The sequence below is a fragment of the Mytilus galloprovincialis genome, chromosome 5 (assembly GCF_965363235.1).
Source record: "Mytilus galloprovincialis chromosome 5, xbMytGall1.hap1.1, whole genome shotgun sequence".
Classification (NCBI taxonomy): Eukaryota; Metazoa; Mollusca; class Bivalvia; order Mytilida; family Mytilidae; genus Mytilus; species Mytilus galloprovincialis.
Genome location: NC_134842.1, coordinates 59,615,760 through 59,642,384, shown reverse-complemented (window position 1 = coordinate 59,642,384; position 26,625 = coordinate 59,615,760). Strand labels below are relative to the sequence as shown.

The 26,625-nt window shown below is 32.6% G+C and overlaps 1 protein-coding gene across 3 annotated transcripts in view; it reads right to left on the bottom strand.

The window, feature by feature from the left end:
* The window catches only part of LOC143076153 (DNA replication ATP-dependent helicase/nuclease DNA2-like), a 197,584-nt gene that overhangs the window by 55,556 nt on the left and 115,403 nt on the right, over positions 1-26,625 (bottom strand). For all 3 annotated transcript variants that reach the window (XM_076251829.1, XM_076251830.1, XM_076251831.1), the window contains 3 exons: positions 24,217-24,269; positions 21,518-21,566; positions 5,774-5,889 (listed from right to left, as the gene is read on the bottom strand). In XM_076251829.1, coding sequence (XP_076107944.1) covers positions 5,774-5,889; positions 21,518-21,566; positions 24,217-24,269 — 218 coding nt within the window. The remainder of the gene's footprint in view (positions 1-5,773; positions 5,890-21,517; positions 21,567-24,216; positions 24,270-26,625) is intronic.

Sequence of the window (26,625 nt, the reverse complement as noted above, 5' to 3'; positions counted from 1 at the left end):
GACTAGTGTAAAACTATTCAAAAGGGAAACCAACGGTGTAATCAATATAAAAAATTTGTAAGGGTTCAGAAGTACCCAGTGTCTCGCTTACTTTTGCTGTTAGTTGCAAGGTCAACAAAAAAGGGGAGAAAATTATTAATCAAAGAGCTGAAAGCTCTGAGGAAAAATGATGCCACTGTCTCTAATCTTGGGATATTTTTTATGCAAGTCTTGATTTTCACATACAGTCATTAGTTTAACATTGCAACATGTCTCGTTAGCATCTATACTATTAAACGAGAAGACCTCATTTTGTGTGTCGCATCTCTTCTTTCCACATTAAATTAATCAACACGCCTCTGTGTCCTATAGGTACAGTACATAGTCTCATTTGTCATCCATTGATATGATTATTCAGATTGAGTTATTTTGGGAGAAAAACGAGAAAAAAGACATCCGGATATTATCCCGTCATTGGACGAAATTTTAAGTCAGTTTAGACTTCCGGTTTGCGTTTTTCTGTATACTCTGAACATAAATATACTACGAATAAAGTGTATTTTAATTCTATCTGCTATCATTTTCAAGTTTACTTTTAACGACGGTCACAGAGTTTATTAAATAGAGAGGGTCTGTATACTATATCAATTGACCACCATAGATCGAATAGTAAACTTAGAATTGAGAGTAAATACACTTTATTTATATAGTAATGAATGTTCTTAATATACAGATAAGGCAGCAACCATTTGATTTTCCCCTCAGCTGCCACTATAATGTAAAGCTAAAATTGAAAGAAAAAAATTGTTTTCGACTTGTCGCGAAAAAATTTGTCCAGAAAAAAAAACCATAGCCCCCGCCAGAAAATCAAAAGGTTGCTGCCTAAGCGCTAGAATTATTCATTTGAACTTTTGATACCTTTTCTGAAATTCTCCAGTCATTAAATCTTTTACAAAATTCATTGATTACAAAAAAAAAATGTGGTATGATTACCATGTTGAGACAAATCTCCACAAGAGACCAAAATAACACAGAAATTAACAACTATAGGTCACCGTACGGTTTTCAACAACGAGCAAAGCCCATACTTAGCTTTAAAAGGCCCCGAAATGACGATGTAAATCAATTCAAACGAGAAAACTAGCGGCCTTATTTATGTACAAAATATGACCGAAAACAAATATGTAACACATAAACAAACGACAGCCATTGAATTACAGGCTCCTTACTTAAATGTTCATAACATACTAAATCAATGTTCATATTGAAATTGATAGAAAACCAAAAATTAGGAATTTTGGAAATGAAGGAGGAGGGATAAAAAAAAAACAGTTTCCTATCCCCAATAACCTATGACTTATGATACTTTTGCTGAAATTCTCCAGTCATTCAATATTTTACAAAATTCTTCCAACAACACTTTACATACTTTAAACTACGCTCTGAATGCCCGCGATTTCGCGGGTGTGTTCTAGTGTAATTGATATTTGTATATGTGTGTGTGTGAAGTGAAGTGAAGATGACAACTGGCTGTTTTTTTTTTAGTACAAATGAATAGGTCAAGACTACCTAAATGATCTACAGTATCCCATGACTACTGGCTGTTTTTTGTACAAATAAATAGGTAAAGACTACCTAAATGATCTACAATATCCAGTGACTACTGGCTGTTCTTTTGTACATATAAATAAAGACTACATGTACCTGAATGATCTAAAGTATTCTAAGTAATGTGATTTTTTTTTGCGATTACATTTTTCTAAATCAAGAATACAGACTACTTAAGTATCTTTTTCAAGCCAAATGATTATAAAGAGCCTGTTGTAAGCAAGCTCTAATACCCCATATACTTATCAAATGAGTTACTAGTGACCTAGTTATTTCTGTAACTTGAAGCAAATTCTATTACTGTAGACAATAGTATAATATTGTTTTACTAGTTCTATTTCACCTTGAAGATTAGACAAATAGGGATACTCCTTTGATTTTTATTTCATGTCTATATGAAACTTGAAACCACTTCTCTGCCATATTGTTATTCTATAACAACTCCCTTGAACCATATATCATAGTCAGTTAGTTTTTGATTTTGCACTCCCACACCTTCTTTCAGGTCAAATGTCTGTCTCCATTTAAGTTAATGATATTGAACCATCATGGTATTAAACACAATTTCAATAGAGATAATGCTGTTATCGTGGGTCACCATATATTCAACCTTGGTGGCATTCCAGTTATTGAAATATCTGTCAGATTAGAACTATGGTCTAGACCTTTAGGAATGGATCTTATAATTTAAAATTGAGCCATAGTATTGGTATCAAAAATAAACAAGCTTGAAAGGATACAACGTCAGGCGGCAAAGTTTATCACCAGAGATTACTAATCAAGAAAGGACGGATACGTCTCTAAACCAAACTGGAACTACAAGATTTCCAGACAAGACAAACAAGGCGTTGAAGCCGGAAATTAATATTTATGTTAAAAGTAGATCAGGGGCTGATTCCCGCTGGTATCAGACAAATTCCTCAAAAAAAGCATGTCTGAAGAGAACCATAACTGCCGAGAAATTCAAAGAATACCACGAAACAAATATTGTGGAAAAGCAAGTGAAAAATAACTCTTAACTGTAAGTGTTTTGACATTCCACCAAGTAAAACACCGTGCAATATTCAAACTCATTCTTTGTAAGACAGTGATCACGTTGTATCAACTGTAGAAGACACTGAAGTGCACGCATCAATCATAGTGAGCTTCAAATCTGTTCTCGCGCCCCGTCAATAAATCGGCTGCGCTCTCTCAAACCTTAGTATTAAAGCCAGTATCGGTATCGACAATTTATTCACATTTCATACAGATACAGTTACAGACTCTGCTGCTGTAACTTTGTAAACAAAGATTCATACGCACCATGTGAGTTATAATAACCGTATTACTAATTTCCGAAAATTAAAAACTTCGTAAATCTGGATAAAGACCAGTATCAAGATGATTCCGATTATTACATTTTTAATGATTGTAAAGTTGAAATGGCAAGAAAAGCTGACATTATTTATGAGAACTATTTTGTCTAGCAATTGCTGATCATTGGAGTGTAAAAAGTCCAATACCATAACAAAACGGATCTATTTATGCATACCGATTGTTTACAATTGTAAGACATGTGCATAAAAGTTGAAGCTCATATAATTATGAAAAATATAACAAAGGGATAGCTCCAAATAAGTTTATTTTTGGTAAATAAAAGAAAAGTATGTAAACTGGTTCCCGTCCGACTACAACATTTTGTTCGAGTGTAGCGTAATACAAGCAGATTCCAGTTAGTATGTAAAATAGTAAATATGAAACCGAGTGCGGAAGGCAGAGAAAATAATCAACTTCCGTAAGTTCTGGTCAATGATACCATGTATCGGAAACATGCCGCTGATAGCGTCATTTTCCAAAAATACTATCTAATGATTATAAACAAGCTTCTGTCCAAGTTTAGTAGAAATCCAGGATATTTTAAAACAGTTATTAAAATTTTATAAACTTTAACCTCAGAGTGAATGTAATGTTAACTAGCAGAAAAACTAAGTTCATTTAAAAGTAAAATTTGGATAAACAGGTTTTTTTTTTTTACAAAATTTACTTCTGGATACTATCTTATAACAAACAAAATATTATATTATCTTCAGCGTTGTCCACAAATATTCACTCTGTGGTTTAAGTTTTTGAAATTATAATAACTTTTTTAAAACAATCCTTGATTTCTACTAAACTTGGACAGAAGTAAACAAGCAAATAATGATTGCAGCCAAGTATGGGTTAATGGCTCAGTAGTTTCAAAAGAGAAGATTTTTGTAAAATATTACAAAAGTATCGAAAAATTGTTAAAAACACTATAAAATGCAATAACTCCTTAAGCGGTCAATTGATCATGTTGACTTATTTGTAGATCTTACTTTGTTCAACATTATTGCTGTTTACTGTATTCTCTATCTATAATAATATTCAATATAGTAACCAAAAAAACTGCAAAATTACATTAAAATTACTAATACAGGGGCAGCTACCCAACAACGGGTTGTTCGATTCATCTGAAAATGCAGGGCAGATAGATCTCAACCTGATGAACATTTTTAGCTCACGTAAGATTTCCTTTAAAAGATAATAGCCAAATGTATTTTTAGCAATCTTGGCCATCTTGGTTGGCAGGCAGGGTTATCAGACACAATTTTTAATCTAGATACTCTAGTGATGATTGTGACCAAGTTTGGTTACCAGTAAATTTGGCCTAATAGTTTCATAGGAGAGAATTTTGTAAAAGACGGACAACATAGGCCGTACACCGGACACCAAGTGATCAGAAAGGCCAGGTGATGTTAAAAGGCAAACATGCCTGATGACGTTGCATAGAAAGAACACATCTTTTTGCAGATCATTTGAAAAGAAGGTTTGTGATTGTCTGCATATTGTCTAAAAGCATTAGTTTAAACAAATTTATTTATAGTGGATCTGGAAACAAGTTTTGCAACTTATATTAATCCCTTTCCACTTTGCGGTTGCGAGTGCTGCATTAGCCTGCTCTTTTTCGAAATCTACAAGGATGTCTTTAACGTGCAAGAGATATGGCTCTCTCTTAACACGGGTCAGCCATTTATAGACCCCTTCTGACGGACTATCATCGTTTCCTAAAGACCATACCCGCAAATGGTGTCAAGGGAGAGCCGCAAATTCAGTCCCTGAAGTTCTCATCCTGGAAGGGGAATTGAACCAGGAACCTTTGTGGTAGTAGTCTGATGCAACCACTTCACCACGGCTCTCTCTAAAGCATTAGAGAAACAGATTTTACCACCAAATCTTGTGCAATACCATATTTATCCACTCTCCACAGTTAAATTTCAAATAAAAACATTATGTGAGCCTCATGTTTTAAATTTGAAAATTTAACTGTCTTGAGGGATAAATATTGGAGCACACTTGATGCAGTGGTAGAATCTATATGTATCTGTATATATATTAGTTATGTTTATTTTCATCTCTACATTAATATCAGATTTTCCACCTGTAACAGCCTGTTTTATGTCATGCTAAGGCTTTATTATAGATTTTAGTGTGGTATGCTCATAATGGCAGGATGAACAGTGACTTATATTTGATAAAGTCCTTGTCCTTAAGTCTCTGTCAGAAAGTCATATAATTCAAACTTGTATAATTGTCAATAATACCAGATCTCCTTATTCTATATAACAAGGAAGATTCACAAAAAATTTGGTTTAAATTTGTTTTTTTTTAAAAGTTAATGGACTCAATATGTTATGGCAATATCTCACATTTACATTGTGGTCTAGGTGTAGACAATAAATCACATTTACATTGTGGTCTAGGTGCAGACAATATCTCACATTGATATTGTGGTCTAGGTGCAGACAATATCTCACATTGACATTGTGGTCTAGGTGCAGACAATATCTCACATTGACATTGTGCTCTAGGTGCAAACAATATATCACATTGACATTGTGGTCTAGGTGTACAGACAATATCTCTCATTGACATTGTGGTCTAGGTGCAGACAATATATCACATTGACATTGTGGTCTATGTGCAGACAATATATCACATTGACCGTGTGGTCTAGGTGCAGACAATATCTCACATTGACATTGTGGTCTAGGTGCAGACAATATCTCACATTGACATTGTGGTCTAGGTGCAGACAATATCTCACATTGACATTGTGGTCTAGGTGCAGAAAATTGTTTAAAGCTTAAGTGAAAGCAGATCTTCTTCCTATTTTAATATAAATTACCTTCATAAGTTTAAGCAGAATATTATCTACAGCTGAGTGAGTGTAACTAGTCAACAGGACAGACAGGCCTAGTAGATTCAGTACTCTAGCTACAGCTACTATTGTTGCTGTTTTACCTGTAATAATCATGTATATTTCACAACAGTATAAAAGAAGACAATTGCTATACATGGTTAAGAAACAAGAGGCTCCTAAGAAGCCTGAATCCCTTACCTACTAATAAAAAATTCACAGGGGTTCAATAAGCTGTTGTCCAAGGTTTTACTCATTTTTGAAGGCTGTACTGTGACCTATAGTTGTTAATTTCTGTGTCATTTGGTCTCTGTGGAGAATTGTATAATTGGCAATATCATACCATATCTTCTTTTTTATATCTTTGCTGGTTAAAAAGTGAAATAAACTGCTTGGCCAAGAGCAGCTAGATACAACCATAGAGGTTCAGATGGCCCAAAAACAATCCAAACCTTTTTTTTTGTGGTAGTGAACCTTTTGCTTAAATTTCAAAGAGATCCACCTTTAGTTATTTTCCTGCCCTTGGGATGACGATGACAATTGGTAGCATTATACAACCCCCAAATTTGTTTGGCAGTTGTATAAAAAGCATTTTGAACAAAAATATATGAAACCAAGAATAAAAATAATCTTGAAATATGAAACTTTACTGAAAGGAAACTTAAAATGTATTTGCCCCATTTCTTCACAACTGAATTGATGTGTAGACATGTGACCTGTCCCGTACAGCATCCTGGGAAACTTGAGAATATAATATTACAACATAACCACTAAATAGTATGAGTCAGTCTGTTTGGTTTTGGAATGACCCCTTTCAAAGGAAAACATGGGATACAAGGGGGAAGGGGTGATTATTAAGCTGCTAAACACAGCCTAAAAGACAGAATCTGACTAAAAACTAAAAATATGATTTTGTGCAATCTCAACCCTCCCCTTTACCTCCAGCCAATGTAGAATAAAAAAACACACAGTAATATGCACTGTAAAACTCTTTATAAAAGAAGTCGGAGTCCGATGTCAGAATATGTAACAAAAGAAAACTTGAGTAAAACAAGTGAAACTGTGAATTACTGCTCACTAATGATACCCCTGCAGAAATATTTCGGTAAACAGCAAGTTGTTTACTTTTGAACCTGAAAACGCATCAAACGGTATAGCTGCATTATATAAACCCTGAAACCAAAACTTAGAAATCCTTGTATTGTAGTTCCTGAGAAAAATGTGACGAAAATTTTCCACTTGGCTATCCTGCGTAAAATTATACAAGTGTTCAGTAAACAGGAAGTTGTTGAGTGATGAATCTGAAAACACATCACATGGTATAGCTGACTAATATAAACACTGAAACCAAATATCAGAAATCCTTATATTTTAGTTCCTGAGAAAAATGTGACAAAAATTTTCCACTTGGCTATCCTGCGTAAAATTATACAAGTTTTCGGTAAACAGGAAGTTGTTGAGTGAATTGTATCTGAAAACCAACTCACAGTATAGCTGACTTAAACCCTGAAATCAAATTTCAGAAATCCTTGTATGGTAGTTCCTGAGAAAAATGTAACGAAAATGGACAGACAGAGGTAAAACAGTATACCCCTACTTTTTTAAAGCAGGGATATAATGACAATTATACATAAATTAACAACTAACTTCTGGCAGTTACTGACATGCCAGCTCAAGACCTCAATTAATCTGATTGAAAGATTATGTCTTTATCATATGAAAATCAAGCACAATCCCTCCTGTTAGAGGTTTAGTATCGTACCATCACAAAATATATGAGAACCTGTATCATGCCAACAACGGTTTTTAGAATAAATGTGTTTATTTCCAATGCAAAGACCCTATGAGTGATTCAATATAAATACCAAAATATGCCATCCTTAATGACCTGACAACAGTATCTTAACAATATCCTTTCTCAATAAGTCTGTTTAAAGGTTTGGTTAGCTTTTGATGTGAATACCTTCATTTTTGTGCTTTGTAAAAAGTATTACCATAAATGATTGGATGTGAAATACCTGAACATATAAGATGTCTGCATGTTGATTTATATATACGAATGATGTCCTTGTGAAGATAAAATTTATTAAATGTTTGTTATATCAAAATCCTTGCTGTAATAATTCATCAGTAATACAGAGATTTATTTCATTAAAATAAGTCCGGTGTTACACATAGGAGCAATGGAACCTCACCATCTAACTAGAGGCTCTTAAGAGCCGGTATTGATGACTCTACTTTGGTTTTTGAAATCATATAAGAAAAAGATAAAATTTGGCTATAAAGTAAAAACACTTGGCCAGCACCTCATAAGGAAAGAAACATCCATGCTATGTTTGGTTTCATTCCATTCATTGGTTCTCTAGAAGATGACTTTTGTATGCAATTCCCATAATGTCCTATGTTAAACTAAGCCCCCCCCAATTGGTGGCCATCTTTTTTTTTTTTTTTTTTTTTTTTTAAGATTTACATATTTTATTGAAATCTTTACATTTGTTAGTTTAAAACATCGATTACCGGTACCTTATCCCGGCCTCGTTAACATTAGTAATGATATTTATATATACAGGAGTTAGTGGTTGTTAGTAATATTCACCAAATATATATATATAATATACCGGTATAAATACATGTAAGTTATAAATGCTAACAAATATAAAGATGGTTCGACATAAATGTCTAATGTCTAACATATTATTTAGTTTTGGATTTTAAGGAACTAAACAAAGATTATAAATCAAGAGTAGTTTCATTTCTTTTTTCTCTTTCTTCTCTCTTTCCTCCCTTTTTTAAAGCAATAAATGTTTAAATGATTTTATTAAATTTTAACTCCTCCCTCACAAGAAAAAAAATATAAATAAATAAAATAAAAATAAATAAATAACTAAGATAAGCTTTAAAACACACTGAAAGTAATTAAGAAATAAGAAAGCCAAAAAAAAACAAAAAAAAAAAACGGAAAGGGTAGAAATTTATGAATATATAAATAAATATCAGGAAATACCAATGTAAAGAGGTAAATAGAAAAAAGAAATGAGAACCACTTGCATTCACTTTCACTTTCTCTCAGTCTCTCATACACACATACAATTCTTACTTACATACACACATACATTACTTAATTATGTACATAATTATTGTTTACAATTATATGCATCAAAGAATAAACAAAATCTAATCAAAAAATTTGCTCACAGATTAATATCATACTCTATGGTGGAAATATATATTGTAATGGGGTCCAAAATTTTTCATATACATCGACATTATTATTTTTCTTTGCAATATAATATTCATATGACTGATATTGTTTTATTCTATTTTTAAAACCAAAAATATTAGGAGTAAGTTCCTTAAACTTACATTTATATATATAATTTTTTGCTACTAAAAATAAAAGATTCATGAATAAGCTTTCTGAATAGAAACCAAGGAATATCTGCTTTTTACTGATGGCAAAATCCCTGCTATACAATCTTATTTGCTGTAATAATGATGACCAAAATTGATATGTTATTGGACAATCATAGAAAAAATGTACAATAGTTTCGTCATCAAGTTTACAAAAAGTACATGAACTAGAATCTTTCTTCTTTATCTTGTACAAAAAAGAGTTTGTAGGAATTATTTGGTGAAGTATTTTGTATTGAAAGCTTTTTAAATAGGTATCTTTGCAAGACTTCCTTAGTAGCATAAAATATTTTTGCCAATTTTCAATTTCTGAGTCTATCAACTGCTCCCATTTCTGAAATTTTTCAAGGGGAGGTTGAAATATATGATCAATAAGACTCTTATACACAAATTTTGGTTTCTTATTATTAATAATCTGAGTACAAAAAGCATCAGAGATGTTGACATTTTCAATCTGTTGAGAATCACAATATTCTTTTATGTGATCTTTAATAAATTTTGGAATATTGGAGATTAGACTGTAATATTTCAGAAAATTATTTGTAAGAATCTTATGTCTAATCTTTTCAAATGTAAAGAAGTCTTTGTTTTGACCATTTACAATGTCTTTTATATACTGTACACCAAAGTCCTTCCATTGCATATAAATAGTGTAATCTGAAAGTGGCACAAAATTTAAAATATCTAGCGATAATATATCATTTGTACAAGCCTTAGTATAAGGCTTTGCAGTATGTAAGCAAAATAAAACATCTTTCCAAAAAGGATTCTTAACATAGCCATGAATTTCTAGCAGTTTTTCTTTTTGTAAAGAAAAGACTCTGTCACCACCAAATTTGGTTAATTCAGACAGTAATAATGTCTGCCATGATCCCTCTAAATTCAAAAGAAGTCTTCTGACCCAGCTTATTTTTAGATATGTACTAAAAGATGACAAATGCACCATGTTCAAACCTCCCTGCATAAAATCCCCAATAAGTGTATTGCGTTTTATACGTTCTAATTTCCCATTCCAAATAAAGTTATAAAAGAGAGTATTTAACTCTTTAATTTTAATCTGGGATAGATTTGGTAAAGCTGTGAGCAAATGAATTATCTTTGGTAATGCCAGAGTCTTTACAACAGTAATTTTACCAAGTAATGTAAGTTTTCTGTGTTCCCAAGCCTTAAGTATTGATGACATTTCCTTGATTTTTTTTGTGAAATTTATATCTAACATAGCTTGTAAATCTAATGAAAAATCTATTCCTAAAAGTTTGAAATTTGACTTTGTCCATTGAAGATTATAATTAGGACAAAGTATATGGTCTGAATATTTTTTGGTTCCAATCCAAACAGCTTTGGTCTTGGATGTATTCATTTTAAGCCCAGAGACCCTTTTAAAAGAATCAAAACATTTTAAAGTCTCCTCTAAAGATTTTTCCTTTCCATCTAAAACAAGAAATGTGTCATCAGCATACTGGCTCAACAATAATTCTTTGTTGTGAATAGGAATACCATGGATGTCAGATGTAGATTTTAGTTTTAGAGCTAATAATTCAACACCTATAATAAATAAATATGGGGATAAGGGGTCACCTTGTCTACAGCCTCGCTCAAGATTGAAGAAACTTGACAAATTACCATTATTTATTACACAGCTTTTAGCTTCTGAATAGAGAGTCTCAAACCATTTGCATATAGATGGTCCGAAATTAAAGCTTTTTAGAGCTTTTACTAGAAAATCCCACTCAACAGAATCAAATGCTTTCTCAAAATCAACAAGTAACAGTAAACCAGTCATATTATGCTCTTCCAGATAGTGCATAAGATCATATAATAAGCGAATGTTTTCCCCAATGAACCTATCTTTAATAAACCCGTTCTGAGTGTCACTTATAATAAATGGCAATAATGGTTTGAGTCTGTTAGCTATAGCTGCTGAAGCTATTTTAATGTCAGTATTCAGTAAACTGATGGGTCGCCAATTACTCATATATCTCCTATCTTTTCCATCTTTTGGAAGGCAAGTAATGACACTCTGATATTGAAAACTAGAAAAATTTCTATGCTCATACCCAAAATATAAAGATCGATATACAAATGGACCGAGATCTCTCCAAAAAAATTTATAAAAATCAACTGTAAATCCATCGGAACCAGGACTCTTACCATTTGTCATATGTTTCAGTGCCAGAGCACATTCATCAAATGTCAAGTTACCCTCACACAGATCACTTTGTTCCTGTGTGAGTTTAACATTATGGTTATAAAAAGAGTTGTCTTCCCTGTCAGATCTTCTGCTTGAATACAGAGTTTTATAAAATTTCTGTTGTTCAAAAAGAATGCTTGACTGTTCAGAAATATGTTTACCTTGGTCATCAATCAATTCAGCCATTGTCTTTTTAATGAAATTACTCTTCTCTAATTTGCAAAAGTATTCAGAGCATTTTTCTCCATTTTCATGCCAGTTTGCTCTTGATCTGAGGAGTAAACCTTCAATCTTTTGTTCCCTTTTATTTTCTAGCTCTAGTTTCTTCTCATATAAAGTAGCTTGAACATTAACATTTGGTGACATATTCATAATATTTTCTAATTGTTCAACCTCTTTTTCAAGCTTAGATGTATGTTCTCTATCCTCTCTATTTTTTTCAATACTATAAGAAATGGACAAAGTCCTGATCTTCATCTTCAGGATTTCAAAAAATAATTGATCATTACATGTAAGTTTAACATCGAGACAATTTTGAATGTCACCTGAAAGATAATACTCAGAAATAGTGTCTTTTATACATGTCTTAATTTTCTCAACATACTCAACATCTCTTACAAGTTGTGAATTAAATTTCCAATACCCCTTTCCCCGCTTAGCAAGACTGGCAGAAAAAGTAAAGACAATGGCAGAATGATCTGTCTTATAACCGGGTATAATCTTCGTGTTCTTCATAAGAGAATATATGTCCTCAGTGACTAAGAAATAGTCTAGTCGACTTTGTTTAATAGGAGATGGTTGACGCCAAGTAAATTTTCTGTCAGTAGGGTGACATGTTCGCCAAGGATCTAATAATTCTAATTTTTCAATAATTTCTTCAATCTTTTCACGAGATTTGGGATTTCTTTTATGTAAAATGTTATATGTATCTAAATTGCAGTCCTGGACAACATTCCAATCACCACATAATAAAATACTAGTATTAGCATACAATGCTATTTTATATAATATATCATCAAACAATAATGGTTCATCCGTATTATATCCATAAAGACATACTAAAGTCAATCTCTGTTCAAATAAAGTGATATCAATAACAATATAACGACCATTCTGGTCAAATTTAGTGTCATGAATAGTAAAATCTAAACCCTTTTTAAACATGATACTAACTCCAGCGCTTCTATTGTTATGATGACAAAAAATGCAAGTATTGCCCCATTCTTCTTCCCATATTTTTTCAACATCTTTACTGCTATGTGTTTCTTGAAAACATATAATTGAAGCATGTTTGCCCTTTGCCCAATCAAAGACATCCAATCTTTTCTTTTTATTAGAAAATAAACCCCTTACATTCATAGATAGTATAGTAATATTATTATCTATTCCCATAGGTTATGTATATATAACAGATAGAACATAAACCGGAGAGCAAATAAGTTAATTGTAAAACAGTAATAAAGTACATATTGTAATCACATACACACAACACACATACAATAAAATGACACTGGTGATAATGTACAAAACACATCAGATTGGTTTCACAGTATTGGCGTAAATTATGAACCGTATAATATTTAAAAGTTAATAAAAAAAAAAACACAACAGAAAAAAAAATGTATCAACATAGACTTGAAGATTATCTTACTCAAAGTTAAATAAAAAATAAAAAATAATTTTGTAGTCTTATAGTGATTTAAAGCAAGGAATGAATTGATTGCTTCTTTATTTATTTATTGAAGTCACAGAGGTCTTGCCTGGTAAAAGTAACTTGAATTGAAGGGGGAAACACCTGTTTGTTATCTTGAAAAATATATTGAATTATCTCCCTTATCATCAAAACTTTCAACTATGCTCATATACAATGGAATGAAAATGTAACATAAACAGATGAGACCAACATTTTTACAATTTAAAAAAGAGTTAGAGTTATCTCCCTTCTTAAGATCAGTATTTCAAAACAACTCATGAAGTTGTTTTCTTTCTAATTTTCTCTTCTATATTGTCAAACAAGTCAAACTTTATTCTTTGGTTACCACTTTTACTGTTCTGGAGCTTCCCATAAACACTACAGTTATAAAACCAAACATTCTCTAGTTTCCCAGTTAGGTTAAGTCTTGACATCAGTCCTAAGTTCTTCTGGGTGATATCATCATGGAATTTTATATCTTTTTTCAATCCTTTTTTGCTCCTCATGATCTTAATTTTCGTATCTGTGTTTCTTACTTTGGCAATGATTGGTCGTATTGCCCCATCTTTTCCAGGAATGCGATGTATGGCAATTAAATCAGTAGGCTCCAAATTAATCTTCAAGTCTTTTTTGACAAGGTTGATAAATTCAGCATGTAGATGTTCATTGTTTTTTTCTGGATAGTTCACAATGCGAATGTTGTGCTTCCTTGAATACTGCTCATTGTAATTTGCAGATTTCAAAGCATCCACACTTCTTAAATTACAATCCTCCACTTTTTCATCCAACTCCTTTATCTTAATTTCTTTTTCCCTTAGTTTCTCCTTCAGAAGGTGATTTTCCAAGTTTAGAGAATCAACATTGTCTTGCAACTGTCCTGTTTTTTCTCTTAACTTACTATTGAATTCTGCAGTGATAGAATCTTTTAGTGTATTCAATAATTGACTAACAATACTTGTAACAAGTTCTTTTAAGTCACTTTGTTTGACTAACGACTCTAAATCAGATTTGATCACTGTGTCCTGAAGGGATTTTTTAATATCTTTTAGGTCTGAGTGAATGCTCATAATGTCAATGTTGTCAATACTTTCCTCAGACACATCTGAATGGGTTCGTTTGTCTCGCTTTGGTGGTTTTTCTTGTTGATCTTTGTTGCCTCCAGGTTTTTTGGCAGCTAACAATGATTGTACAGTCTTAACACCTGCCTGGTTTTTGCCTAGAGACATACTGTGGTAGTAATGGATAACAATGGATACTAATGAAATTAAATCCAATTTTGCACACTAAAAAGTTTATATCCTCTGTATCTTTTTCAAATGAAAATATTTTTCACAATTAAGTCCAGAAACAGATAGTCCATCAAAAACTGAACATGCACATATATTTTCTGTTTATGTTAACACTCTAAAATCACATCAAAATGCCAAAAAACTGCAGAGCTAAATTAGCTCACAACTACTCTAGTGGCCATCTTGTCATACCCATCTTGGATGATGGATTGGCTAAAAAGTAACAACACTTGGTCAGCATCTAATAAGAAACATTCATGCTATGTTTGGTTTCATACCATTCAGTGGTTCTCTAAAAGAAGTCATTTGTATGCATTTCCCATAGGGTCCTATGTTAAACTAAGCCCCCCCCACGGGCGGCAATCTTGGATGTTGGATCAGTGACAAAGTAACAACACTTGGTCAGCATCTCATTAGGAAAATTCATACTATGTTTGATTTTATTCCATTTAATAGTTCTCTAAAAGAAGACATTTCTATGTATTTCCGATAGGGTCTTATGTTAAACTAAGTCCCCTGCAGGCGGCCATCTTGGATGATTGATCGGCTACAACACAACAACACTTGGTCAGCACCTCATAAGGAACATTCATGCTATGTTTGGTTTCATTCCATTCAGTGGTGCTCTAGAAGAAGTCATTTGTATGTATTTCACGTAAGGTCCTATGTTAAACTAAGTCCCGCTCTGGTTGCCATCTTAGATGATGGATCAGCTACAAAGAAACAACACTTAATCAGCACCTCATCAGTAACATTCATGCTATGTTTGGTTTCATTCCATTCCGTGGTGCTCTAGAAGAAGTCATTTGTATGCATTTCACATAGGGTCCTATGTTAAACTAAGTCCCCTGCTGGCTGCCATCTTGGATGATTGATCGGCTACAAAGTAACAACACTTGGTCAGCACCTCATAAGGAACATTCAGGCTATGTTTGGTTTTGTTCCATTCAGTAGTTCTCTAAAAGAAGTCATTTGTATGCATTTCCTATAGGGTCTTATGTTAAACTAAGTCCCCTGCTGGCCCCCATCTTGGATAATGGAACGGCTATAAAGTAACAACACTTGGTCAGCACCTCATACTAAACATTCATGCCATGTTTGGTTTCATTCCATTCACTGTGGTTCTCTAGAAGAAGTTCAAAATGTAAAAAGTTAATGACGTCGACGCCGGACACCAAGTGATGAGAAAAGCTCACCTGGCCCGAAGGGCTAAGTGAGCTTTTGTTAAAATGAATAATTAACAATAGGAAATGCAAAATCAAATCTTTTATCATAAATGTTGGTATTAAGCTTCTTGTTAAAGATATAGATATCAAGATCCAGGAAAGGGCAGTGTTCATTGTTAGTATTTATAAGCTTTATTTAAAAGTATTAGTTTTATTTCAGTTTGGCAGGATAAATGGTCCAAGGACACAGTTATCTACCTCCAATTTTCATTGGCCCCAAATATAGTTCCCTTTAATTTCAGTGTTTTTTTTTCATATTTTCTTTCTTTGCCTTTTTATTTTTATTTTTATTTTCACTATTTGTTTGTATTTAGGTGAAAGATAAGACTTAAAATATACTGTCTGAAAAAAATCTTATTGAAATTTTCAGTAGAAATGAGTGATTTGGTCAATTACCGGTAAATAAAGGTGTAATTTACTCTTCTCTGAAGCTCTCTGGGACCTTATATAAAAAAGATGTGGTATGATTGCCAATGAGACAACTATCCACAAAAGACCAAAATGACACAGACATTAACAACTACAGGTCACCGTACGGCCTTCAACAATGAGCAAAGCCCATACCGCATAGTCAGCTATAAAAGGCCCTGATAAGACAATGTAAAACAATTCAAACGAGAAAACTAACGGCCTTATTTATGTAAAAAAATGAACGAAAAACAAATATGTAACACATAAACAAAAGACAACCACTGAATTACAGGCTCCTGACTTGGGACAGGCACATACATAAATAATGTGGCGGGGTTAAACATGTTAGCGGGATCCCAACCCTTCCCCTAACCTGGGACAGTGGTATAACAGTACAACATAAGAACGAACTATAAAAATCAGTTGAAAAAGGCTTAACTCATCAGATGAACAAAAATACAAGTAGACATGGCCAGGTACTTATACATCCTGACACAAAAAGACGCAATGAACAGATCTGAGAGTACTCACAGTTATCTGACAGCTAGTTCAAAGCCACTAACAACTAATAAAACAATCATGCATCTAAGATCAGTTTACAGTTGATCTCTAGCTATTATAATATTCGAGATAATAACCAACAAGAATGTGTCCCTAGTATGTTATGTTTGTGGTTACCAGGAGAGAATGAGCAGAATTTTCTATATATTTTGGGATAAAAGTCAAACTTAGTACACACAAAATCTTTTTAGAATAGAGCAGGTGGAATTTTTTCTTTAATTGTCATTATGTTTTAATAGACAAATAAGTGAAAATAACGGTATTTTCAAGGCCAAATCTCTCAAGTGTACATACTGAAGTTAAGTCATTATTGAGAGCCAAAATAATATCAATGTATGAAAATTGAATGAAACACACCCTTTTGATGATAGTGACCACCATTTTTTTAACTTTTGTAGTACCAGGTGATCAAATGTCTTGTGACTTTAATATTATTGATGCGTCTGAAAATTTCAGGGCTGATAGATGTTGACCTGATGACATTTTTCTTATTATTCCATGTCGGATTTGCTGTAAATACTTTAGTTTCATTGATATAAGCCAAAAACTGTATTTTACCCCCATGTTCTATTTAATTTGTAGCTATTGCATCCATCTTTATTAATCGGATTAGGGTCATAAGATACATTTTTAAAACAAATAACCGTAAGGATGATTAAGACCAAGTTTGGTTTCTAATTTACCCAGTATTTTTAAAGAAGAAGACTTTTGTAAAAACTTTCAAAAAGGTACGAAAAATTGTGAAGGAGAATAACTCTTTATGGGGTCAATTGACCATTTTGGTCATGATTACTAATATTTGTAGATCTTACTTTGCTGTACAGTTTTGCAGTTTACAGTTGATCTCTAGCTATTATAATATTCGAGATAATAACCAACAAGAATGTGTCCCTAGTACACATTTCCCCATTCGCACTATTATTTTCTATGTTCAGTGGATTGTGAAAGTTGGGTTAAAACTCTAATTTGGCATTAAAATTATAAAGATCATATCATAAGGAACATTTTTACTAAGTTTCAATTTGATTGGACTTCAACTTCGTCAAAAACTACCTCAACCAAAAACTTTAACCTAAAGCGGGACAGACGAACAAACTGACAAACGGACGCACAGATCAGAAAACATAATGCCCATAAATGGGGCATAAAAACTGCAAAGAACAAATTTACAGCCAGCAACCAGTTGATGCCTCAGAAAATATCATAGTAGATACCTGGTGAACATTTTTACCCCTTGTCAGATTTGCTCTAAAAGCTTTAGTTTTCAGAGCTAATGGCCAAAAACTGTATATCACCCCATGTTCTATTTTAAGCCATGATTGCCATCTTGGTTGATTGGCCGTGTCATCAGATAATTTTTTCAAACTAAATACCCTAAGGATGATTTAGGCCAAGTTTGGTTTCATTTTGTCCAGTAGTTTCAGAGGAAAAGATTTTTGTAAAAGCTAACAGATGATGACGTCTAACGCTAAATGATGAGAAAAGCTCACTTGGCCTTTTGGGCCAGGTGAGCTAAAAATCAATCATTGTTTGCCAAGTTACTTATTCTGCAACAATGTTTTCATTATCCCTTAATCAAACAGGACAGTTAAATTTGTCCAATTTTTTTTTTAAATTTTCAATGGACATATTTTAGTGAGTCCCTGCGTGTAAAGCATGGAGATGAAACTTTATCCTTAAGTTTCAAGGGTGAAAAGGGGTGTGTGTACTATGCATGGGTGAGTTTTATACATACCAAAAGATGGTACCTCCTGTCAGAAATCTTTTGACAGCAGGGGCAGGTCCAGGTAAGGGTGTAATTGGTGTATGCCCCCCCCCCCCCTTTTCCAAACAAAAAAAAAAACAACAAAAAAACTATTGTAATCTGCTATTTTGTATTGAATATGGCAATTTATCATATTCATTAATTAAACACATACTCTGATTTCTTTTTATACTAATTCCCCCATCCGATGGGTGACTTGGACACCTTTTTTAAACAACCAAAAAGGTTTAGGTGATCTGTACATGAAATGGTTGTTTTGTGCGACACTTCCACATGGCCGTACTCACTATTTATATGATACAGGGTATATTCCCACAATTGGGGTTGCAATTTCAGCTAATGTCTAAAATGGGGTTCATTTTTGTTCGCCTTGCATTGGAAGGGGTCAGATTTGACTATCTAGAACGGGGTATTATAAATACAATGTTACACTATTGTTTCAGATAAGGGTGAATGTTTGGTACCATTAAAATGTTTAAACCCGCTGCAATTGTTTGCACCTGTCCTAAGTCAAAAATCTGATGTTCAGTTGTTGTAGTTTGTTGATGTGGTTCTTAAGTATTTCTCGCTTCTCGTTTTTTAAATAGATTAGACCGTTGGTTTTCCCATATGAATGGTTTTACCCTAGTAATTTTTGGGGCCCTTTATAGCTTGCTGTTCAGTGTGAGCCAAGGCTCTCTGTTGAAGACCGTACTTTGACCTATATATATAATGGTTTACTTTTATAAATTGTGACTTGGATGGAGAGTTGTCTCATTGACACTCATACCACATTTTTTTATATCTACTAAATTGAGAACAACGTTCAAACCTATGATTGCATTGGATAAAAACCGCAATTTTTATATGTGTGAATGCAAAGCAAATTTCTTGGTAAAGGGGTTTAAACACAGTACAAACAACATTTTCCAAAAGACCAAAAACAGTGAAAAGGAATATTTTAACAAAATGGGTATATATATCAAAAGTTAAGAAAAAGCTATCGTTAAAGATTTATTTTTCATTCTTTAAGCCCGTTTCATATAACCTTTCACTGAATTTACAACTTCTTCCAAAGATTTGATATCCACATGTTAATCAATACATAATTTGAATGATCCAAAGGCAGACTATTTTCAACAATTTGTCTATCATGGAGTCTCTTATAATATTTCATAATTTGATGCTAAATTGTTGAAATCCAGGAGCTTCTGACCTTCCCCATACAAGGGTACCGGAACCTCCAGTTCATAAAATCCTCAACTAGGACTATTGAAATGTAAAGTAACCCCTTATACCCTAGAATTTGAAATTTCTCATTATTGGTCAATTGGTGTTAAGATCCATCCAATCATTTCAATATATCATAGACAATTAATGGAGAGAATTCAGCATAAACAAGAATGTGTCCCTAGTACACGGATGCCCCATCCTCCCTATCATTTTCTATGTTCAGTGGACCGTGAAAATGGGGTAAAAACTCTAATTTGGCATTAATATTAGAAAGATTATATCATAGGGAATATGTGTACTAAGTTTCAAGTTGATTGGACTTCAACTTCATCAAAAACTACCTCGACCAAAAACCTGATGCAGGACAGACGGACCAACGAAAGGACTAACGAACAGACAGAAGAACAGACCAGAAAACATAATGCCCATAAAAGGGGCATAATAAATAAGGCATAAAATATCAAACCCTGACACTTTAACTATAAAATATAAGGTCCAACAAGTGAAACTGCGAGCTACTGCTCACTGATGATACCCCCGCCGCAAGTGGATAATATTAATTGTGTAAAAATATGCAAGTGTTCGGTAAACAGGAAGTTGTCGAGTAATGAATCTGAAAACGCATCACACAGTATAGCTGACTTATATTAACCCTTAAACCAAATTTCAGAAATCCTTGTATTGTAGTTCCTGAGAAAAATGTGACGAAAAATTTTCAACTTGGCTATCATGTGTAAAATCAAACAAGTGTTCGGTAAACAGGAAGTTGTTGAGTGATGAATCTGAAAACGCATCACACGGTATAGCTGACTTATATCACGCCTGAAACCAAATTTCAGAAATCCTGGTAGTGTAGTTCCTGAGAAAAATGTGATGAAAAATATTCATGGGACGGACAGACTGACGGACTGACGGAAGGACAGACAGAGGTAAAACAGTATACCCCCCTTTTTTTCAAAGTGGGGTATAATAAAATATACATGCTCCAAGTCAGGAACCTTTACATTAGTGCATTTCACTATTATTTTATGTTTTAAGCTAAACATTATATTCCAGGTCCCCTCTTTCATATATTCTGGAAGCGTCCCTGGACAGTTTATGTAAAGGGACAAGAGGTATATCTCATTATTATGAACATTTTTGCTCCATCAGATTTTCTCCATCTATAGCAGTGTTCAAGATATGAGACAAAACTTGATAAGATTAAAAGCAAAATTAAATAAAAGGGTAAAACAGGACATTTAATTTGGAGACACTCAAACAGACTGTCATATAGTTTTATGGGAAAATATTGATATCTGAATATCTAGAGGATATGTAAAGTGTGTAACTGGACAATCACTATCAATGTAGCTATCAATAGAATATATCGTCGCTGGGCTTCCAAAATGTCGTATAAATACTTTTTGACACCAATGGTCTGGGCGGGAGGAAATCTTTGGTATTACAAAATAGCATACAGTTAGACCAATCAAACTGTTTGAAATAAGACATATTACAAAATTGCCAATGTCATTTGTTTGTCAAGTTTTCTTACAAAATGTTGTATGAAAACTTGAAAATTGTTGTATAATGGCTTTGGGAATAAAATAATTATACATTTCTTTATTTCTGTGAGAAGAATTTAAGTTCTCAGATAATCCAGAAATGTCAACGTTTTTATTTCACTGCTATTCACAAAAATGTTCAAGTTCACATACAACATATTGGAAGCATGCATTTTGTCAAAATTTTCAAAGCCTGTTTGTGAGATATTTTTTTCTTGAAAAATTTGTAATTTACAACATTTTGAAAGCCCAGCGACGATATATAAAACATGTAACACTAAATAATGCCCTGATCATTTACAACAAATGTGGCTAATATTGCACCAGATCCAATAAATATCGGAACCACTGATTTGCAAATGTCTAAATAGAATACTATTATTGTTTACATGTATATATATCATTGATTACCTTATATAGCCTTACCTGTGCCAGGATAGCCTTTAATCAAAACATAATCTTTGCTCATTAACACCTACAATATAAAAAAATATTCACAAATGGCTTTGCATTAAAGATCAATCAGAGCTTGAAAGGCAGCCAGAAAAGGCATTTGCCATATATTAAGCAATATAGAATAGAGAATGGAAACTGGGAATATGTCAAAGAGACAACAACCTAACCAAAGACCAGAAAACAGCAGAAGGCCACCAATGGGTCTTCAACACAGTGAAAAAATCCTGCACAAGGCAGGAGGCTTAAACTGGACTATAAACAATAATGTGTACTAGTTCAAGCAAATGGACCCCACAAAAAATCCAATATCCCTTGTGTTGTACATATATTATAATTATCTATCCAAGGACAATAACTAAAAAAACTTTGTTTTTTTGTTCTTATAGGGGAAGATATTAGCAAGCAAAATCAAAGGAATTGTGCAAATGATGAAAAATTGAGCATGAAAATTAGCATGAAGCATCATTATTATATACTTTTAAGAAAAAACTGCTGGCCAATTTTTTTTTTATCATTTTTCAAGATGACAACAGCCTTTTTCTAAAATGACTGTTTTTTTCTAGTTTGAAAATACCTATTTTTCTAGAAAACCTTTTCTTTGACCTTCTTTAAGTAAAAAATTCCTAATTCATGATTCTTGACCAATGGTAGCACTTGAACTCTCTTCGGTGTAGAGGAGAAAACATGGCAACTTCTAGAGTTTACAAACTTGGTGAAGCAGGAAACGAAAATATACGTTGACATTCAAACATTTGTGCAAGAAACATTCTGAGGAACTTCTATTAGTTGATTAAGAACATTTAAGTTGCTACTTAATATAGTTGTATGTTTTAGAGGCTTTGGGTTACGAGTACGCAATGTCCAAGAATGCAAATCCAGCGTAGTATGTCACAAATTTCTGTCATAAGAAAACTGGACTTTTTGTCAAGAAATTTGGACTGTGAATGATATCATAAGTGCAAGAATCATGGAAAACATTTTTACAATAAAACATGACTGGATTAAAGAAATTGACACAAGCACGAACTTGTTAAGATTTATGACCATATATTGAGTTCAAAAAGTTGACAAACATACGTATTTAATCAAAGCAAACCCTTAGATTTACCCATATAGGGGGCTGTCATTTTCTGTTGACAAACAACAAAAACCCCTAATAGAGTTATTATTTTTTTTTCTTTTTGTTAAGTTCATGTTTTACAATGTTATTACAAATGTAAAAGAATAAGAATAAAAATTATGATCGACCCTAGCGGGTTTTAAATTTCATACAATGATTACATAGTTTTTGTTATAACAATGAAATAAAAATAATATAAAATACAGCACAACTCCATTGAACACTGAAGAGACATTGCATGCACATGAAAGAGAAAGTAAATATGGGAGACAATAAAAAAATAAAATGTAAGGATTATATAAATGTATGCATCTTGCATAGGCACCAACCCTATTATTTTCAACACTGTTTGAGTTTTCATCTTATTCTGTACTCATAATACTTGTTTTGCATACCAATGTATTAACTTCATTTTATGGGGACTACCATCCAAAAGCAAAATAAATTCAGTGCAGGTACATGTAGTCCAACTGAAGAGAGCATTTCTCCACATTTATAAATAGGTTTCTAAAGCAGCAATTACATGCAGAATAGTTGTTGCCAACCAGAGATATTTATTTGAGAATTTGATAAATTATGTACAATTCCTTATACATGTATTGTTATACATGATTCATGCATTAGATTATTATTACACTAGCATATATAAAGAACTAGTCACAAGAGGTTTCATTCGGACCAGGTGAGCTAAAAATAAAATCCTCCCACTCAATAGATATAAACAATTCCCCAAAGTTTTATGCAAATTGGTTTAAGTAATTTTTAGTTAATGTCCCACATGTTGAAGAAGAACGCACAGATGGACAACTGTATACCATAATACGTCCCGTAAACGGGCGTATAAATATGAGAATGTTATTATGTTTGGTTCAATCATTAAACACGTAAAATAATGAAAAATCATTCAAATTAGCAGTTTATTTGATTAAATTTTGTCAAAATAAGCCAAGAAATATTGCTGATGAATTATTCACTTGCAAATGAATAATTTGACCTCATTATAACCGTATTCCTGTGACCTTTAATTAAACCCATTAGCTAGGGATTGGTTATGCATGCATAAGTTGTGTTCGGACATTAAAAGGAAAAGAATGTCAACATTGAAAGTGAAACATTAAGGTGAACCATTTAGTTGATTGATTTGATCCACAAAAAATCATTCCTATAAAGGTAAAAACGTTGATTAACTTATTTTTTAACCTTTAACATGAAATCAAACAGACCTAAAAAAATTCCAATAGTATGAGGTTATTTTACCATTGGAAGTATTTGTAGGTCATCTCGATAGTTAATTTGATGGTGTCTAGACTAAAATACACAAGATATTCTGATATATATTATGGAGAACAAATATTAGAATTTCAGTCAAATCGGTGAAAATGAATTTGACAGCTAGTGCCCTTTAAAAAACATAACCACTTCAAACCAGATAAAACTTACCAGTAATTGCTTTTATAAATCAAATCATTTTATTAAACATATCTGAATCAAAATTGCCATAATCACAAATTCCAGCTACATAATACAGGTAATAATAATAAACAATTACCTTTAACACAGCTGTCTTCTGTGGCTTATTCAGAGACTTGAATATTCCTTTAACTTTAAAATAAATCATCATTAAAACAATGTTGATCTCTATAACCCCTTGAAACATTAGTGTATAAATAATAATAAACATATAGAAAACAAAAAAGGTTAACTCCATTTTTGTAGTGACATGTGTTGAAAAGAACAGATAGAGAAGATGTTCATATTACCAGAAAAGTTCATCACAAAAATGTTTTATATTTTTATGAAGACAAAATTCCAGAAACATACATTACATGGGAATTTAATAATTAAATTATAGTTAATACATATTTTTATAAATTCCTGTGGTCAACCCGTTCTCTGGGTTTATCTTTATTTAGTGTAAAATGTCAGCATGGTTTAATAAGGAACTTGAGATCTATATGAGCATGGAAGTAATATTTAAAAGGAATAACATCGACTAATTAGCATGTATTAACGGCCTGCAGAGCTCTGTTCTAAAGTCATATGATTTTATCCAATTATAGTCTCAGCGGTAAGACCCCTTTGGTTACTATCTGTGATACCGTGGTTGTTAAATGGCATCTGGAATTTCTTATCAGTCACGTGATTTTATTGAGTCCGGTAATTATAAAGTACCTGTGTGAAATCCGAGGTTTATTAATTAGAAGGTGGCGCTCGGTATCATATAAAACCTCTACCTTCAGATGAAGTCGTATGATGTAAAAAAACTTGAAAAACGGACGAGAATTGTTCAAACTACAGCAGTTTAGCATGGAAAATTGTATTTAATTTAGCATATTTTTGCTTTTTACTGTTTGTTTTAAACTGTTCTAAAAGTGTTTTCCGGTTAAAAGCGGATCCTGAGTTAAACAGTTAAATACTGATGAATCGCTTAGGTTTCACATGATGTTTAACAAAATAATGTAGGCAAATCTAGACATAGATTTTTTTTACTGTTGAAATGTGCAAAGTTTATCGAGATTGAAAAAAAGGATATTTACTTTCAAGTATTCTAAATTTATGTATATGTCATAAATGTCATTGATTACATTATTGAAACTGGACAACTAAAATGGGGATAATATTTTCGTAAATATATATATTTTTTAAGAAGTGTTTATTTTGGAATGCTTGTATTAATATAACAAGCTACAGCAAAAATTATTACAAACCGACGAAATGGGCTTGAATCTATCTGCCTTACGGCAAATTCATTTTTACACAAATTAGTTTAGGTATCAAGAACTTAATAACAAATTAAATTGAAGGATAGAACCATTTTGAATTGTGAATATTTTAATTGACTAATACACGAAAGACTTAGGTTTCTCGTATTAAATAAAGGGGGTCCAAACGTATTTTTTGTACAATCATCTTCTTAACTTACAGAAATGGTTTTTTTAGCTGTCTGTAAATATTAAAATTGAAAATGACCCAGCCTTGTTCTCCAATTTCGTATGTGATAGCTGTTGGTTTAAACTATTAAGATCAAACTAACCAAAAATAGGAAAAAATTGGACTAAAATAAAAATTGAACGAATGATTCTATTCGGCAGCGTACATCAACGGAATGTAAGGAATGGACTATTCGGGTTACTTCGCATGTATATACGACAAAAACTTGTCTGTTTGTAATTCTCCGTGAACACGAAAATGACCGATAAAAGTCAGTGATTTGATCGATCACATGCAGAGAATCATTTTCCATGCCAGATATTGATCCAATTAACGAGTCATCGAAAGATGAGCGGTAACGCAGATGAAACCTTTGAAGTGACGACGATGTTATTCCTTTCAATATTACTTCCATGATATGAGTTATAGGTCATAGATAGGAAACACCATAATCACAGCATGGGTGCAGGGGTTTCATTATCTTTCATGTTGACTGGTACTTTCCACGTTTCTAGGTGGTACATTTCAATTTATTCCATGAATATCTTATATAAAAATTTCTACATTTAGGCGGTACTTGTCAATAGCATAGGAGGGTAAAAGTACCAGGTACCGCCTCCTAATGAATGGCCTGTGGGTGTAATAAGAGAAGCATCAGTATATAATTTTGATAAGGGGGTCAGTTGTTTGTTGAGCATTGCACTGTAAACAGTCAATTTTTATTCAAGGAAAATTAATTCAGCCCAACCACTATCCCCAACTTCGCCTAAAATTTCTCATTATTCAATTTTTATCTATTTTAAAAAGGGGCTACTCATAACATTATGTTGTCTTTTTTTATTTTGTTTGTATTATTTTTCTCCAATTTATCAATACATCTTATAAATAATTTATTTATCAAGGTATTTTTTAATTTAAGTGTCATAATTAAGTTAGTTATTTGTACCTGGTGGGATCAACCACAGGAATTCTCATTTAAAAAACACCTGTCTGGGATCTACCACAGGTTCTTATACAGGTTTGTTTT